This window comes from Sander vitreus, chromosome 16, assembly GCF_031162955.1.
Source record: "Sander vitreus isolate 19-12246 chromosome 16, sanVit1, whole genome shotgun sequence".
NCBI classification, from domain to species: domain Eukaryota; kingdom Metazoa; phylum Chordata; class Actinopteri; order Perciformes; family Percidae; genus Sander; species Sander vitreus.
The window spans coordinates 4,099,981-4,119,331 of record NC_135870.1 but is presented as its reverse complement, the minus strand read 5'-3'; the positions used below and the strand labels follow the sequence as shown (position 1 = coordinate 4,119,331).

The window sequence follows — 19,351 nt, the reverse complement described above, 5'->3', positions numbered from 1 at the left end:
GCGTCCCCCGCGGCCGTCCCTCGCGGCCGTCCCCCGCGGCCGTCTCCCGGCATGTGAGGTGTCCTTTCCGCGTTCTTCTTTTCCTGAACCCAACCGCCGCCATCCCGTTATTGTCGTGCGTCCCCCTCGGCCGTCTCCCGGCTGTGTACCGCTTCCTTTCCCCGTTCATCTTTTCCTGAACCCAACCTCCGTATAGATGGTTCCCATTTCGTGCTGGGCACCACGAACAAAACGAGATAAACGTGTTCTTGTACACGAATCAATAGATTAAAAACAACGTGACAATTTCACGAACTGCCATGAGACCGCGTATCTTTAGAATAGCCTTCACCCTATAATTATAATCACGTTTCACTTGTTTAATATGCTTGTTTTTGTGTTTTATTGCTTCCCCTGCTTTTGTTGTACTTACCATGGTTTTATTGTAAAGTGTCTTTGAGCAGTTAGAAAAGCGCTATATAAATCAAATTTATTATTATTATTATTATTATTATTAATAATTAATTATTAATAATAATAATAATAATACAACATCTAAAATGGAGGTCAGCAGACTCCAACACACCTGTCAGGCTGTGATGTTACCCTTTCAACTTTTGGCCCCCCTCACGCGCTCCTGCGCACCTGCACTCCAAGGGGCGTTCCTCGGCTCGTGCGCTCCTGTGATGAGGCGCGAGGCGCAGCGAGGCAGACAGCAGCGCGCGGCGGGCTGCAGGCAGCGACCTGTCTCTTTAAGTTGGTGTCAAAGCCGATTACCGCTGATCTCCGTCGTGATTCTGTTTTCACCGTCTGTTCCCTCAATCTATTTCTGTCTCCGCGGTGCTGCCGGGACGACAAGCTTTCTTCTTTTTTGATACGTTTTCATTGCTCAGGTAGAGTAACATCCGAGGGCTCGAGCGCTAGCTAAGTCCTCGCCAAAGTTTGGAGCATGAGAGCGTCGTGAAGTGTTTCCTGCGGCTTTGCTTTGTGAGAAAGCCCCGACATTAAAGCCCTAATTTGCCGGTGAGCTGAATGTCTTTCCAACTTTTTCTACCATGGTAAGCCTGGATTACTTTCCCTGCTAACGGAGATATGAACCGCTTTCTCTCTGCTCATAACGGCAGTGACAGAAAACCGGGAGATGCAGTGATGCCTCGGGTTACTGTTTGAAGTTTGCAGCAAAATAAAAAAAAATAAATAAATAAAAAAAAATCCGGTTGGACATAAGATGCAGAAGGGCGTGCGGTACAACGAGGGCCACGCTCTGTATCTGTCGGTGGTTGCGCGTAAAGAGGGCTCCAAGCGCGGCTTCCTGAGCAAGAAGACCACGGAGATCAGCCGCTGGACCGAGAAGTACTTCGCTCTCTACCAGAACGTGCTCTTCTACTTTGAGAACGACCAGAGCGCGAGGCCCTCCGGTATATACCTACTGGAGGGATGCACGTGCGAGCGGGCACCTGCACCCAAAGTCTCCGCCATCAGCAAGGAGCCCATGGAGAAACAGCAGGTGAGTCCCGCTGAACTGTAACTGAGTGAGGCAGGGCAGCGGCGAGGCAATGCACTCTTGCAGGAAATATCATTTTAACACAACATTTCTGAAAAAAGTATATTAAAAGGGTAAAAAAATGACGAAAAAGTCCCATCACAAGTTCCCAGAGCCCATTGCGACGTCTCTAAATGTCTTGTTTTGCCTGACTAACCGTCTAAAAGCCCTAATATTAAGTTGGAGGTGGAGAAAGATCCCAGTTAAAAGTTTACATTAGTTTAGGAATGGAGGCTGTTGTTTCCTTTTTCATTAATAATGCCATCTGAAGCTTAATTTTGGGGATTTTTGCATCAATGACTCATTAATCATGTTGGGTAAAGCTACATGCAAGGTTTCATAATATGTACACAAACTCGGCTGCAAGTTTGACACCCATTTGGTCAATTTTGACAAAATAAAATGCTGCCAGTAACCCACAATACAGGACAAATGACACAGGCTCTTATAAAAGCATACACATCTTTAGTGATAATCACTCAAAATATTATTAAACTGCCAAAAAATTGAAGAAACCAATCTATCACACAGTACAGTCATGTAAAGTGACTTCACTTGCAGGGGCGTTTCTAGGACTTGAGGAGCCATTTAAATAAACTGAATGCAATGCAAAACAGCGATTGGCTTACCCAGCTTGTTAATAACCAGTGTATGTTCATTTTAGCTGACCAGTTTGTAGATGTTATTTAGATGGCACCACTATTTGGCCTAATCGTAACTGGCCTGGCAACCCAAGGGCTTGCTTTTGAGCATTAAACACTTCATTTCCTGCATTCTGGTGAATTTGTATGCACCTATTTCTACCTTTTTCTGAATCAATGTATGCTGGAAATATCTTTATGTAAAGGGAAACATAGATTACAATCCAAATATAAAAACATAATGGAATATTTTGCAGTAAGGCTCTCAGGCATTCTGTATCGCTTTCAACTATTTATTCTCCTGTAGATCGACTTTTCTAATTATATCTGAGTCAGCACACATCTAGTCTAGCATCATTTACTCTTCCCTCCTCTTTGCATCTTTTGTTGAGGAAGTAACCTCCTTAAATGTGCATATGACAATTATTCACCTCAGTGATACATTATTCATTTTAATTTATTAATAAACCCCTGGACTGTCATATTTCAGATGTGTTTGAACAAGATTTCTGCTCATGTTCAAAAGTATGTTAGTGCACATTCCAAAAATATCTCATCCCATCTGTGTTCTCTGAGATTTGAAGTCGTGATATTTTGAGAAAAATAAAGTTATAATAGGCCATTAAAAGAATAAAGTCACTATATTTCAGAAAGTAACCTACCTGCACCATAGTCTGCTGTGCATTACGTGATTGCTCTGCTGAGACGGTAGATGTCAGACCGTCTGACACTCAGAGCCCCGTTTGGGTCTCTGGTCTCTGAATGAGCGAATGTTTAGGGAAGTGGCTGTACGCTGCTCTACGTCGGAGGTGGAAAACCGAAACTACGGCAGAAATACACGGAGCTCAAACGCGTCACATCTGCCGCAGCATCGCCACAGCAGAGCGCGTCCTTTATAAACCTGAAGCTGCACAGACCACGGAAGGCGCGCTGCTCATCTCTATTGTTACAGTGAGAGTGGACACTAAGCGACGCACAGCTCTGCTTCAGAGCTCTGTGTGTGTTTGAGTCTGACCCATAGACTGGAAACGTCATGGGAACTTGCCCTCCTAAACTTTGTGTTGATGGCATCAATGTATTAGATTTGGCTTTAATTTCTCCGAAGATTACGGCTTTCACAGCTTTCCTCACTTAGAGACGGTTGCTAGGTGATAGCAACAAATACGGCATGATGGTCAGACCCCGCACGTAGCTGCCCGTTCTATTCGCCTCAGAAAAATAAACTGGACAAAGTTACAGTTCTAGCACAATGAAATAAGGCAACTTATGATTTTGGGGGTTTACATAGACTATTGTCCAGTTTCATATTTGTCATTTTACATGATCCCTCGTGTTCAATGTCCACAGACATTCACAGTAAAGCAGTGTCCATTTCTCCATTTTTTTTTTTTTTTTTTTAGGAAGATTGCTCTTTTAGATCTTAAGGCGCTGACACACCAAGCCGATAATCGGCCGTCGGACAGTCTGGCGAGGTCGGTGACTCGAGTCTGTTCGGTGTATTCCTTGCCGTCATCAGTCGGAGGAGCCGTCGGCTTTAATTTGGGCCGATTTGACTTGACTTGTCACACTCAATGACCATTCTGATTGGTGGAGTGCTAGTCCTTGACTAGCGAATAAGTGCACTTATGTTAAAACACAACCAGAACTGACGAGCGGGATGAGCCTGGCTAACGCCTGTCAAAATCTGACGAAAATCTTTCAAACTGACCTTTGTCGATCAAAAAAACAGACAGATTCAGCAACTGTGTGGCTTATTTCTCGCTTAAAATGTTTTCAGAAACACGTTTCTGTGAACTATTTTCGTAAAATACGAGATTGTATTGCTGCCATTATGGGTCGGCCAGACCCACGTGACGCGTTCGTCATTTCCATTTTTTGGCGACAATACAGATTAGCGCCGCCTGCTGTTGTGGAGACGTATTACGTCTCGTGCACGCGCAGAGTACGTGCACACTCAAGTCGGCGTCGCTTCGGTGTGTTCCGAGACACTTTTTGGACCTCGGGGAGCCGACTGATCAGTCCGACGGCCTTTTCTGCCGACGGTCGGCCGTCGGGTTGGTGTGTCAGAGCCTTAAAGGAAACGCAAGCAAATATTTGTTGTTGAAATGTAAGCCTACATGATTCCTGAATGAACAAACATCCCAAATGCAGAAAGTTTTGAACAATACTGGAGATTAATTAATTCATAATATTTACATTAATAAAGACATTAGCATGGACAAAGTGTTGCATACAAATTCAACAAAATGCCAGAAATGAAGTGTCTGGCATTGTAGATGGAGATTTCAACCCACCAGCCCAAAGTTACGCCCTCCCAACCAATGAACATTCTTCATTCTACAAAAGTCAGAATGATGAAAAAGTCCCATCACAAGTTCCCAAAGGCAATGGTGCCGTCTTTAAATGTCTTGTTTTGCCTGACTAACCTGACTAACCATCTTAAACCCCTAAATATTAAGTTGGAGGTGGAGAAAGATCCCAGTTAAACCTGTTAAATGTTTACACACAGATTAAGAATGGAGGCTGCGGTTTACTTTTTCATTTATCATCCCTCTGGAGCTTTATTTGGGTTTGTTTGAACTTTTCTATGCATTAACTTCTGTCTTAGTTTCACCTTTTGTAAACAGTCTTTACTCCACTTGCATGGTTCACTTCGGAACAAACTCGGCTGCAAGTCTGACCCTCATTTTGTTTTTTATTTATTTAACAAAGTGAAAAGCAGCCAGGAACCCAAAGTACAAGACAAATGACACAGGCTCCTATTATTATAGCATACAAATCGTTACTGATAAGCACTCAAAATATTATTATTGAACAGTAAAATGTTGCCGGTTTACATGCAAAGTGAGTTGTTACTGTGCCTTTTTCATTAACAGTCTACAGTACGACCTCGTAAATCACTGAAATGTTGAATAATTCAGTTAAAAAAATGTTTTTAAGGTCAACAAACTACTGTGTGGAAGCCCCACATCAGCAGCATGTCTCTACACAATATATAAATAATTATACTACTATAAATAAAGCACGCTCAGGGTATTCAAAAATGTGTGTGTGTGTGTGTGTGTGTTTTCAAAATAAAGGCCAAGTTTGAAAATGGGTGTGGTCCGAGCAAGGGCGCGGGAAGTAGGGGGGGTGGTAGGATGTACGTAAGAGCCCCCACTCTAGTTTGCTTCGAACAGAAAACTACTTGCACATCTATTACATGAGAGAGGCGCGTAGGAGTGGGCAACGCATTCTCATGAACGGGTTTGCATGATATCGTACGAAAACGTATATCTTACTACTGGTCTTGTGAAGACCGGTCACATGACAGTTAAGTTTACAGTTACATTTTGCAGACAAAAAGTGACTGTGAGCCGGGTACGGAGCACCGTGAGGTGACGGTCCTTTCAGTGGCCGTTGCAGATACAGAGGCTTGCAAAAATATTCATACCCCTTGAACTTTTCCACATTTTGTTACATTACAACTACAAATGTAAATGTATTTCATTGGGATTTTATGTGATAGACCAACACAAAGCGGCGCATAATTGTTAAGTGGAAGGAAAATGATACGTGGTTTTCAAATTATTTTACAAATTAAAAAACTGAAAAGTGTGGCGTGCAGAAGAATTCAGCCCTCTTTACTCTGATACCTCTAAATAAAATCCATTGCAACCAATTGCCTAAGTCACCTAATTAGTAAATAGAGTCCACCTGCGTGTGGGGCTAACGGTAACTAGCTATTGCTACATGTCCCGGCTGTGTTGTCACCTACCATCCCGAATGAAGTCTCTTTGTGCCGGGGGAATGAGGCAGGCAGAGCGGGGTGTGCTAGCTGGCTAAATTAGCATTAGATTAATCGTCTATCTATACAGCTAACGTTAACGTTACTAGTGAACTTATTTGTGGGTTAGCGCAGTGCTGCTTTTATCCATGGTCAAAACAATCATACTACTAATAACTTTATGAGCATGATGAACAATCTTGTAACCCTATGTTATCCACCAAGCATTAGCTAGCATTAATGTTAGCTACTTGTCAAACAGCACATACATTGTAGTAACATTAAGCTGCATTAATATTGATATGTATCAATAAATAAGGTTTCTGCTGTATTACTGTGTTGCAAAGTGGCATGTAATTAATCACAAAATGATGCCTTTTTGCCGAAAAAGCAGTGTTACGTAAAGTTAAGTATTTTTTTCTGTGACATTGTATGATTTACAATTACTCGAACGTATCATCTGGGTGCCTGTGTTTTGACGGAAGTTACGAGTAACTAGATGGTGAAAGGTTATATGACACCACTGACGGGCGACTAAATGAAACGTGACGTGTCTGAAAATAATAACCGATTTCTCTGTTTGCCATTTGATGGAAACATCTGGGATAGTGTAACTACACAACTCCAAAAAATATATAACATAGGTATGGTGCAGAAAAGTTACATATTGTACCTTTAAGTAGTACTCCGGGACACAATACACATTTCCTGGGTGATAGTCTTGTGTTTTCCCCGTGAGTTCCATATGAACACACACACACACACACACACACACACACACACACACACACACTCTGAAAGCCTGTGTTTTAGTAAACGTTGACATTTTTTGCTGAAAAATAACTCCACTCGATCCTCCGATCTTTTGTTAAAACTGACAGAGAAACTTGCACACAATGTGCACATGTTCACATGAGAAAAAATGGTTAGTAAAATGGACAAGCAAAAAAAGAATAAAATAATAGAAATAAAAATTAAAAATGTACATGGCTGTGATATCCTGGACACATCCTTTACAGAGAAAGTCCCGTGTAATGAGGTAGACATAAAAAGCCTGATGCTATTGATTTAATTGTGAACAGAATTAGATTATGAAAATATTTGTTTGGGGAAAGCTAATTTTAAATGACCCATATTCCACTTTTTGCTGCTGTGGGGTCTGAAGATGTTTCATCCCATCAGCCGCTGGCGTCATGTAGACGAGTGGTTATTTTGTAAACTATAAAAGCTCATTTTCTGCTCCACATACAGTCCACAGATCCTGTATGGATATAGTTCATTTCATTTTTTATACAAACTGGATTACATTGGTTAAACCTAATCTAATCTCATCGATACGCAGGTAATCTGTCCCTGCCTGACTCTGTGTCATCACGCCACATGTCTATGAGGCAGAATAAAAGCAGACATGTTGTATTCACAGCTTTAATGTGGCGACAATTAATGTGTTCACACGCTCCAGTGGGGTGAGAATCTGCTGAAACACGATGATGACTTAATGATTGCTGTCGTTACATTTTAAAGCTCAGCCTGCCAGAATCACTCTACATGTTGACCTTTTGGGCTTAAATCTCCTTTTTATTTCATTGCTGTGAGTTTTGTTAGCATGTTTTAGGCATTTCTATTTAATGTAAGGGGCTGTTTGGATATTATTAGGGGCTGTCAGAAAAAGGCTTTTGTCACCATTACATAGTTTTTAGGGCTGCCCCCTTTAAGTAGCCTGGAACAGGCCAGTAACAGTAAAACTAAAAATAATTCTGAAATATGGAGGTAACATGGCTTTAAAAAACATCCCTTTTTATTGTTGTTGAAGAGAGTGTAGTCTGACAGGAGAGGCTCACAGTTATATTTAATTTCAGCCTTCCCCTTGTGAAGTCGGTTATATAAAACGGAGATTAAATAGTTTTGTTGTGCACCACAGGTCATAAAGGTGCAGTATACAGAGGACAACAATCCTGTCTGTGACAGAGCTTTATTGTCCTCCTTTTTCCTGCAGAGAATCGCTCACATGGCTGCATATAAGGAGAGTTTTCAGTCATATTGATCAAAAGAGGGAATAACCGGGAGGGCAGTTTTTTTTTTTTTTTTTTAAGGATTATTTCCGCCTTTTATTTGATAGGACAGCTAGGTGAGAAAGGGGGGGAGAGAGGGGGGGAAGACATGCAGGAAATCGTCACAGGTCGGATTCGAACCCTGGACCTCTGCATCGAGGCACAAATCTAAGTACACGTGCGCCTGCTCTACCCACTGATCCAACCTGGCCACGAGGAGGGCAACTTTTACTCCAAAAACCAAATAACATAATGGACCTTTTTCACAGCAGACATTTTTGACTTGTCATAGTAGGAAAAGCACAGCTGAAACTGATAACCTTAACGATGGCTCAGTTCCATCAAGTGTCCCAGTGAGCTATTTCAGTGAGTCAGCATGAACAATACCAGGGCCTCTCCTAAGTGGAATGCAGCCATCATTAATGGTTTTGAATACACCTGTGCTTTTCTGTATAAATAAAGTACTGAACTAGAACGACGAAAAAGTAAATTGGACTTTAGACAAATGGTTGATTTGCGATGGGAGCTTCTTCCCTTCTTTCTGTTCTGACATAGCGAACCTTTAACTCACAGTAGTGGTGTGCAATACTGCAATATTTGGTATCGATCCAATACCAAGTAAATACAGGGCCAGTGTCGCCGATACGATACCGATACTTTATAATAATTAAGGTGGATGCATCATCAAATTGCTAAATCTGAATACATTTTCATGACCTTTAGTGTTTTTGTGTTTTTTCTTTTGGATTATTAATTAGTTAAATCCCAGGACAGAATTGTCATATGCTTGTATGAATTTGTTGTTAACACTGTATCTTATAGCCTTTTTACAAATTATACAGCTTGCCGTTGTTTCATTTTTGACCTGAACATATAGCCACACGACGCTCCTCTTCCTCTCTGCCGTTCCTTTGCTCTGTCCTGTTTGTGTGTGTGTGGTGCTGGCCGCCGCCAGGCCTGGCCGCTTGTTTGCTTGTTTGCCTGGTGCGCTTAGTCATGTGATGGTACAACGTACTGTAAAATCACAAGGAGCACAGTGTGCCTGCTCCGCGCTGTGACAGGAGCAGCACCGCAGCAGTGCATACTGGAGAGAAACTGAAACTTGGGATCGATCCGTCCACCACTAACTCACTAGACTGATCAGAATCATTGCATTCATTTGTCTTCGTCTCATTACCAACACTAGCTGACATAATGTGAGTATCACTGGATACTCACATTATTATTATTATTATTATTATTATTATTATTATTATTATTATTATCCCGACCCTCTGGGGAAAAAAGTGTCATTACTCCAGTGCCTAAGATAGCCTGTCCATCTGAGAACAACGACTTCACACCAACATTTTTAACTTCAGTTGTGGTGAAATGTTTGGCAAAAATATTTGGTCTCCTTGTTAAACGCTGATATAAACCCACTGTTGGATCACTTCCAATTTGCCTAAAGACACAAGAAAAGCATTGCCGTTGCTGTGAACAGTGTCACCCATTTCATTTTCAAACATTTGGAGGACAGTAAAGCATACGCACGTTTACTTTTTATTGATTTTTAGCTCAGCCTTTAACACAATACAGCCAACTTGTGAAGGTCAACAACAGCCTCTCCGAGCCTAAACTAATTAGTACAGGTGTCCCTCAGGGCTGTGTGAGCTCCCCAGTGCTCTTCACAGTATACACAGAGTATGTGAGCATCCACCCAAACAACTATATATTTAAATTCTCCGACGATATGGCTATCCTTAGCCTTATGCATACAAATTCAGACCCCTCATATTACCAAGTTGAGATCAATAACTTGCAGTACAGCACAGTGGTGTGATGCCAACCACCTCATTCTGAATAAGATGAAGACAGGAGATTATATTCGACCCAAAAACAGGTGACCACAGCCCTGCGCTTATCCATAACACTCAGATCAAACAGGTTTGGTCATATTGGGGATCCACTTTGACAACATAAGACACAGAGATTATACTTCTTGAGAAGGCTAAGACTGTACGGTGTGGATCAGAAACTAATGTTTTTGTTCTACCAGGCACTATTGGAAAGTCTGATCAAATACGGAATACAGGCCCGGTATGGGAATCTATCCGTACAATCTAAATCTAAACTGGCTCAACTCACAAAGACCGCCATGAAAATAATAGGTAGGGAAGAACACAGACCTGTCCAAACAACCTACGAGCAGTCAGTTCTAAGAGGTGCACAGAGAATTCTTGATGATCCATCCCATGTCCTTCACTTTGAGGGCGAGCTCTTACCATCAGGCAGAAGATACAGCGTGCCTAGATGCAGACTTAATCGCTTTAACAATTCATTACTCATTAGTGAAAACTTGCTCAATTGAACCAAATTCCTGAAAACCTCTTTCCATTTTTAGAGGAGTTAGATGGCCATGTCAACTTGCTTTGTTTCTGCTTAGCAACCTCTAGCTCGTGTACTATGTTTACTGTTTAACAACAAGGTAGCCGAGTTAATTTTCTCCTAACCAGTTAATGATTTGCACCCAATTCACATTTCTTTTTTTTGCGACAATTTCAAAAGTTCGCTCAAAATGTGCTTGACAATTGAATGGAAACATGGCTACTGTTTCTAAATGACTTCAACCATACAGTCTCTTTGACACATCTGTACTGCAGTTTCCTGTTTTTACCAGCCGACATACAGCAACACCAATATATCTGCAAGAAACAAATAATGACAGATATATCCGCTTCGCCAATTTATTCAAATTCATTTTGAGCTGCAAATGACTTTATTTCGATTTTGATTAGTCGATTGCTTTCCGGATTAAGTAATTCAGTCCTCTCTTCTTGACCAACAAACGGTCTCGCTCTCTCTCTCTTAGGGTTTCTCTCTTAGTGTTAAAAACTAAAGAGTAAAAGAGGAGAGTTGAGCTGCAGTGTGACAGCTTGGCATTAGAGTCACGGGGGGGGCTGTCTGCTCACCAGCGACTGAACCAGAGTGGACAGCACAGCCGAGCTGCATTCGACACCCTCCAAAGAAGTCAGATAATAAGACTAAAGGTCGGGCTATGTTAGAAAAGAACCAGTTCAATGACGTTTTGTCTGAAGGCAAATGTGTTTACAGCTCTGGACGGAGGGAATGCTTGCTGTCAGAGAGAGAGAGAGGGGTGAGTCAAACATTGGAATACGAGGATAACGGAGAAAATCAAATAACACTATTTTTGACCAAATAATGTACATCGATGCAGATATTGCGACGATATGGTAGGGTTGACTATTGGTGCTTTCACAAGTATTTTCAAGTGGCTAAAGGCAAATAATAAAACAGCTATTAAGTCTGGTACTTACTGTAATGTAGCCTTTAAAATCAAGAAAAGACTAAACTTATGCCATATTATGAAATCCAAAATCGAAGACGATATCCAGTCTCATATCGATATCAATATAATATAGATATATTGCCCAGTCCCAGTTGTACACATGAAAAAAGACAGTGTCGATGAATTTGCTGCTTACTTCTTTCTTGATTCATTGGTAAGTCTTAACACATCAGAAACTCCTAAACCTCAAGGTGACTTCATCAAATGTTTTGTTTTGTCTGACAGAGTCAAAACCCCCAAAATATTTAATTAACTGTACCGCAACATGAAGCATGTTTTTCATTTTACAAGCTGGAACCTTCAGCTGTTTGTCATTTTTTACGATTAATTGTCATTTTTTACGATTAATTGTCTTATCGACTAACCAGGGCTGTCCTAAATATCTCTTTTTGGGCTGAGAAGCTTCGGGGGAGGTATTCAAATACATTCGAAGCTCTTTGCAAATTTTGAAATTATTCCAGGCGCTAGACTTTGGTTGATGGTTTTCCGTCTATCGATTTCCCCACCAGGGACTGCGCTGCACCCAGCCCTTCACACACGCACCCTCGGCCCTACACGTTAGGGCTGGGCAATATATCGATATTATATCGACCTCGATATATGAGACCAGATATCGTCTTCTATTTTGGAGATTGTAATATCGTGATATGACACAAGTGTTGTCTTTTCCTGGTTTTAAAGGCTGCATTACAGTGAAGTGATGTCATTTACTAGCTGTTTTATTATTTGCTTACATAATTGTATCAACATTATTGGTGATTATTTATTAAAACTCTCATTGTGTTTAATATTTTGTGAAAGCACCGGTAGTCAACTCTACAATATCGGCGCAATATCGGCATCGATGTATTTGGTGAAAAATATCGTGATATTTGTTTGTTTTTTTCTCCATATCGCTCAGCTCTACCCCACACACACACACACACACACACACACACACACACACACACACACACACACACACACACACACACACACACACACACACACACACACAAACAAGAAACAGCGCTCCGTCTGGAATAAAAAAATATAATTCATGTTGATGAATAAATGAACAATGTTGGATTACTATTACTGATTTTTGGGGTAATGCAGATCTACATGACATATTTTTACAAGAGCTACAGAAAAATAAAGTTGCGCGGTGACATCGTAAGCTCTTCATGTACGGAGATGAAGCAGTTTATGTCAGAGGAAACGACAAATGCGCGACACAGGCAGTCATTGTTTGATCTGGTCCTGATGAAAGCCACTGGAGGGTTAAATCTAAAGCAGGTTTCTAATGGAGCAAGTCAGAAAAAACCTCAGAGAGCATCAAAGCACTCTGGTGCAATTGATTACCCGGCTCATTTGATGCCCACTCTCTTCACAGATACAACATAAATTATTCAATTGCCTGTATCTGTGGCTGCTCATAATAATTTGGTTGATTATAACATGACTGTAATCAGTGCATTGATCTCAATAAATAAATAGGATTCTTTGTTGTTGTGAGTACAAGTCAAGATCTCATCCTCTTAAACCCACAATCTTTTTTATTTTTCTGTCTCTAGGGATCTCTCAATCGAAACAATAACAAAAGACGTTTGGTGTTGTATGAAGTAGCGTGGGATCATGGGAGTTGTAGTCTTCATTGCAGTCACTTTCTCCCGGTTAGGATTCCTTCAGTGTTCATCGTTCAGGAGTTTATCCGCAGAGGTCTCCTCCTCACCAAAACAAACGGACCCGCTAATAAAAACCTAATCTTAAACAGTGGGACACTGAACACAATGTTTCTAACATCCCTCTGGATTAGTGTGATATGAGTTAAATAGGCTGTTAAATATGAACGAGTGACGATACAATTCACGGCTCTGATTTGCTGCCTAATGAACTGGAAACATAAGCCAGGCTAAAAGCTCATGTAGCTCATTGAAGGCTTGTGCTGAGATTGTTTTTGTGGGTTTACTTGCATCATGCTCAGTTGGTTGGTTCAGAGAGCGAAAACTTTCTGATTTGTAGCTTTGAATTTTTTTTTTATTTGTGCACAAATCTACACTTGTTTACCTTGTCATCCTTAGACATGATCTGCCTGTTTGTATGGCAGTGATAGTATCAGTGAGGTAAACTCGAGGCTGTCCACGAGAAAAGAAATTCTTAGTTGATGCTCATACGATTTTGTCGAGTAATAAATTAGCTTTAATCTAGTGTTTAAAGATTTAAAAGGGTGTAGGGTAGGGCTGGCTATCTATTAACTTCGGCACCCAGCCCTAGTGTAGGGTAGACATCGGCAGGGCATTCTGTACGAGTGAGCAACAGGATGCTCACTGCAGTTCACTTAGCGGCCACTCCATCATTAATAACAATAATTTTCTGTGAAAATTACACGCAGTACCTTTTTTAAGTAGTAACAAATTCTTAGTAATCTCAGTCTGTTCTGCGCTTAAGTACCGTGAGAAGTCGATTGATTAAAGTAATTAAACTGAATTAGTGCTTTTATTTTGAAGGGTCGGACCACATGTGAAATCGTTTGTAATTTTCCCCCCTCTTCCTGTGTACAGTTTTGGCGTTATGCTAATGCTGCTTTCCACTAAAGGCTACTCACACATGCTCGTCCTGCCTGATGATTTCCATGGTGAAGAGGGTTTATAGGTTGAAGTGGCTAATGTAGCTCATACAGGATGTTGAACGTGTTTGAAATACAGAATATGTGAGAGGAGATTAATTAAGACATTCTGAAGAGTCAAATAAAAACAAATGGAAACAAAAAGGAGGCGATCAGTGATGGACAACAAGATAACGGATGATATGATTACGTTTAAAAAGGGAATTGTATTTTAAGAGTGTGCTTGATGACACTTTTAGTATTTTCTCATATGTACATGTTTGACAGCTTTGAGCTTACAGTTACAGGAATATAAAACTGTTAGCGTCATTCAAAACCGAGGATTTAATGTTAAATCAAATTGAAATGAATAGAGTTGACATGTAATGCTGTCTGTTTGTGAGTTTGTGGCGCTGCTCTGGGAGGCTGCTGTGCTCGACTAAGAATAGCATCCTTACCAGTTATTTTGCCTGCAGTCACAGTCTGAATACCGAGTGAACACAACTGCACACAGACTCTAGTACACACTGCTGGTACCTGTGCTATTCGTAGCCTCCTTTAACTGTACTGTGAGGGGATCTGTCTGTCTTTCTCTGAATGTAATAGAGGTTTAAAGCCTTTCAAACAAGCCTTATTTACTTCTGTGTAAAAAGGTTTAGGTGTGGAAATGTCCTGAAGCCTGGTGGATATTTTAAATTATTTAGAAACTACAGCTGCTCCGTGTGTTTGTGTTCATGCATCAGTGACTTTACATAAGTGGTGTTAACATTGTCTCATGAATAAGCTATGTTTCTTACTTCATTAGAAACATAATGGTCTGTGGATCACCAAGCGGTTCAAGTTGTTCACATAAACTACATGCAGATCTCACTGTCAAAAAGATTAGTACAATATAGGGGTGTGAATCTTCACTGGTGTCACAATTCAATTTGATTATGATTATCCTGTCTACGATGCAATATCACGATGCGCCACCTCCTCAAATGTATTATATATTGCCATACATGGTTTTCATCAACAAATTCAAGCAGTCAGATATATATGAACTCCCATTTTTATTGTATCTGCTCTTAAAAAGACACTTCCTGAATGTAGCGGCGTCTGAACAAAAGCAGCAAGCGAAAAATGATAACATCAGTAGGCAATAATCAATTATGGTCTGTCACTGCATCGATGCAGAATCGTCCTCGTCCGCATCGCTGCAATGATTCATTTCAACACCCCTAGTACAATATAGAGAAGCACTGGAGAAGGGCACACTGTCACCAACATTTAGGCAGGCTTTCATGACTTTTTGATTCCTAAAAAATCTGCTTTTTGCAGATGATATATTACTTTTTGTGTCTGAACCTAGCAGATCAATACCCTGTCTAATCTGTATCATTGGCTCTTTCTCGAAAATTTCGGGTTATAGGGTAAATTGGTCCAAGTCAGAAGCGGATGTCTGGGTATCTTATTCCCTCCCCAGTTAAAAGACCTAGATATTCTGGATCCAAATCTCTTTTGATGTTAATAGGTGGACTCTCAATCTCTTGATAGCAGTCTTGCTGTTATAAAAATGGTTTGTGTTCCCAAGCTGAATTACCTTATCCAATCTCTCCCTGTGGTGGAGGTTCCCCTGTCATATTTTAAATGGTTTGACAGGATAACAAAGACATTTATATGGAATGGTGAAAAAGACCGATTGATAGAGTAGGTTTGGGACCTTTTTACTGTGCATACTGTGCCGTCGATACTTTTGTAGGTGTTTTATGTCCAGAAAAAAATGTCTCCTCTATCTGTCTGTCTGTCTATCTCCATCCCTGTCTGTCTCTGTCTCCTCTATCTGTCTGTCTATCTCCCTCTCTTGCTGTCTCTGTGTCCTCTGTCGGTATGTCTCTCTCTCTCTCTCTCTCTCTCTCTCTCTCTCATTGTTATCCTCAAGCTTAAATCAGGCTTGTGGCTGGGGAAGCCGCATTAGCAATGTGAGAAGCTGTACAGGCCCTGATGGTTATGTAAACTCTCCCTCCCCCCAACACACACACACACATACACACACACACATACACAAGCCCTTAAGCCTATCTCTGGTCCGTAGCCGGCACACGCTAGCAAGTGTCTCTCACCCGCTTATCGTTACATCATTACTATACAGGCCTACTTTCTCCCCCTGGCAGCCTCACAGTAAAGTATATTGTCAGATGCTATAAAACAAAGCGAAAATAAATATGCAACATGAACATATGGCTTAATTTTTGTTTTCAATAAGCAAAAACAAAACAAACAGAAGAAACGTCTCCTTTTTATCAGCAGAAATAACTTCAAGATGGATAATTTATTTGTTAAGCGGACTTTTTATTATATGTATCCTCAATAGTACATTAAAGTCATATAGATTGATTTAATCTGTTGATTATTTTCTGGATTAATGGATTAGTTTGTTCGGTCTATAAAAATGTCAGAAAATAGTGAAAAAAAGTTGATCAGTGTTCCCCAAAAAGCCCGAGATGACGTCCTCAAATGTCTTGTTTTGTCCACAACTCAAAGATATTCAGTTTACTGTCACAGAGGAGAGAAGAGACTAGAACAATATTCACACAGAAGCTGGAATCAGAGAACTTTGACCTTATTTCCTAAAATGTTTATTATATTATTAATTTAATAGTTGACAACTAATCAGTTAATCTTTTGCAGCTCTAAAGATATCTGCATCACAATGTTAATGGTTTCATTATACGAGGAATTGTGATCGGAAAACGTCAGCTCATGCTCAATTATAAACCACTTTTGAGCTTCTGTTTTTAGGGTGCCAAATTACGATTCCACTAGAAAAGAAGTCGGTGATATTTCGTCATTTCTGACCCTAAACTCACTCTCCCTTAAAAGTCTTGACATTGAATATTGCTGCCTAAAAATGTAAGATTTTATGTGTGGATATTTTGTGTGGGTTTGTGTTCCTGTGGATACTCCACATTTGTTGGGACGGTTGTATAATTTCTCAACATTTCTTCATCTGTTTTTACGAAGCAAAGACCTATCAGCTGTTCACGTACAGAAAGTCACCTAATGAGATCGTTGATATTGGCACAATGGAGCTGGAGATCTAATGTGTTTAACGTCAATGTGTTTTGACAGAATGACAGGACGCGGTGCTACGGAGACAAAGGGGTTATGTAGGTTATATAACCCTGAGGCATCATGGCACTTTCACCCTCTCATAGAGCTGCAGGAATGCTTGCACCTCCTGATCAGGAAGTTTGGGATGATCATGAATCAAATCACATATTTGTTTTAATATCAGCCGTCAGCCAAAACCTTTCTTTGCTGTTCAGTAAGAAAACCAACACGTCTTTAAGGTTACATTTACATTGCTACGTTTTGGTTTAAAAACAAATCTTATTTTGGGTTGTGACGTCTCATTCTCTCATACTAATAGGGATCGACCGATATGGATTTTTTTAGTGCCGATACAGATTTCTTTTCATCAGCCTTAGCCGATGACCGATACGGGCTGCTGATTTTCTTGAGCCGATATTTGGAGCCGATACTGCTTTTGCTCCCTCAATTTACATCATAAAAATGTAAACCCTGCCACACTGGATTTGTTTTGGGAATCTGCTCTGCCATTTCTTTAAAAATAATAACAAAAACACAGATCAGTGTCACTTTTGCAATCATCTTGCATTCATATCACCCAAATTATGTGTACAATGTGCATCATATGGATGGGTGCACTGCATATGGTTAACTGTGCAAGGGTTAAATGGCTTCAACAACAATAGATGGCTCCATCAAGGCTGTGTTGTACAAGCTACAACACAGCCTTGATGATGCATTGCTTGTTGACATAAGACAGATATAATCAAGTCATCACAAAATGTCCTTTGTCAACACATTTAAATAATTTAAGAAAACAATAAACCTGAAAAGTAGCCATTGAAATAAAGTGCTTGATTTGTAATTTAAGACTGCCATGGTGCACTCTGCTAGTGGGGGAGGGGCAGTGCAAGCAGCCGCGTATCGGCCGATACATGTAAAAACACAAATATCGGCCTGATATATCGGCCGGCCGATAAAATCGGTCTGTCACTAGAGACTAATCGCGTTTTTCTATTACATGGTACCTCCTCGCCTCGACTCTACTCGCCTCGCCTCTACTCAACACACTGTGCGTCCGTTTTCCATTTCAGATTTTAGTACCGCCTCAGCGTGGCTGGTCGTCTTTTATGCCGGTTTGACGCACGCACAAGTATAAACATCAGGCCAGGAAAAGCGGCGCCACAGGAAACTGCCGTGACCTAACGCGACACACACACACAGAACGTCGAAGGTGTGTTGTTGTTGCCACAGCCAGAAGACACATTTAGTTTCAAATGAAGCTGGAGGCAGCAAAAAAAAAACACAGCTGGCTTAAATATTTAAAAATGGCGGGTTTGTTCAGGACACTTTGTGCACGGCGATCGCTTTTGGCTCAAAACTCAGCTTAAAACCAAAATGTAGCGGTGTAAATGTAGCCTTAGTCTTTTGAGTAGCATAACCCACTGCAATGAATCACTGTTTGAACAATAAGAAAATAAGGCTTTATGGTTTAATAATAAAGTAGCATAATAATCAGACTAATGCCCAATTGTAATTAACATTACAGGGGAAGGTGTCTTTCTGAGCTCCTCTGTTATGGAGGGGAGAAGTTTGGACTTGAGCTGTTTTACCTTGAAACAAAAGCTGTCAGGTTTTCATAATCTGAGATGTGAGAGCTGTCTGCTAAACAACATCGCATTGCTTGTTGTCAGTAAAAAACAACGCACCAAAGTTATGGATGTCTTGATCGGTGCTCAGGCAAATCTGCATGGCTCAAGTTACCGTAACATTTTAAAGCAATGGGCTTTACTGCTGCAGCAGGAAGCATCGATCCTCACAGTACTCATAATAATGCATGGATTAAATTGTTGACATTGCACTTAGCGCTGATATGCTTAGCAGTTCTGACTATTAGAGTGCCGTGGCTCCATACTTTCTATTATAAGCTCTATTTAAGTTAATGTGTGCTGACTGCTTGTGGCATCGTTGGTGTCTGTCAAAGAGATGAAGGATTAAAAAAAAAAAAGGACGCGAGAAATCCAATAACCTACTCTCACTCTCATTTTCCTTTGTAATAAATCAAGCTGCTGAGTTAGTCCCCGTCTCATTATTTACATCAGCTATAATAGTGATTTTAAAATTTATAAGTATTTAATGTTACATTTTGTACACTGGTGAACCCGAACTAACCCTTTTTAAAGTGGCCATATTATGCTCATTTTCTGGTTCATAATTGTATTTAGAGGTTATATCAGAATAGGTTTACATGGTTTAATTTTCAAAAAACACCATATTTTTGTTGTACTGCACATTGCTGCAGCTCCTCTTTTCACCCTGTGTGTTGAGCTCTCTGTTTTAGCTACAGAGTGAGGCATCTC

At 40.6% G+C, this 19,351-nt stretch overlaps 1 protein-coding gene across 10 annotated transcripts in view; it reads left to right on the top strand.

Moving 5' to 3' along the window:
• The first annotated feature begins 680 nt into the window (after window positions 1-680).
• rasgrf2a (Ras protein-specific guanine nucleotide-releasing factor 2a) overlaps window positions 681-19,351 on the top strand; it is a 48,140-nt gene continuing 29,469 nt past the window's right edge. For 8 of the 10 annotated variants that reach the window (XM_078271328.1, XM_078271321.1, XM_078271327.1 and 5 more), the window contains exon 1: window positions 681-1,486. In XM_078271328.1, the coding sequence (XP_078127454.1) occupies window positions 1,208-1,486 (279 nt within the window). In that variant the 5' untranslated portion in view covers window positions 681-1,207. The remainder of the gene's footprint in view (window positions 1,487-19,351) is intronic. The other 2 variants (XM_078271329.1, XM_078271325.1) reach the window with 1 other exon arrangement.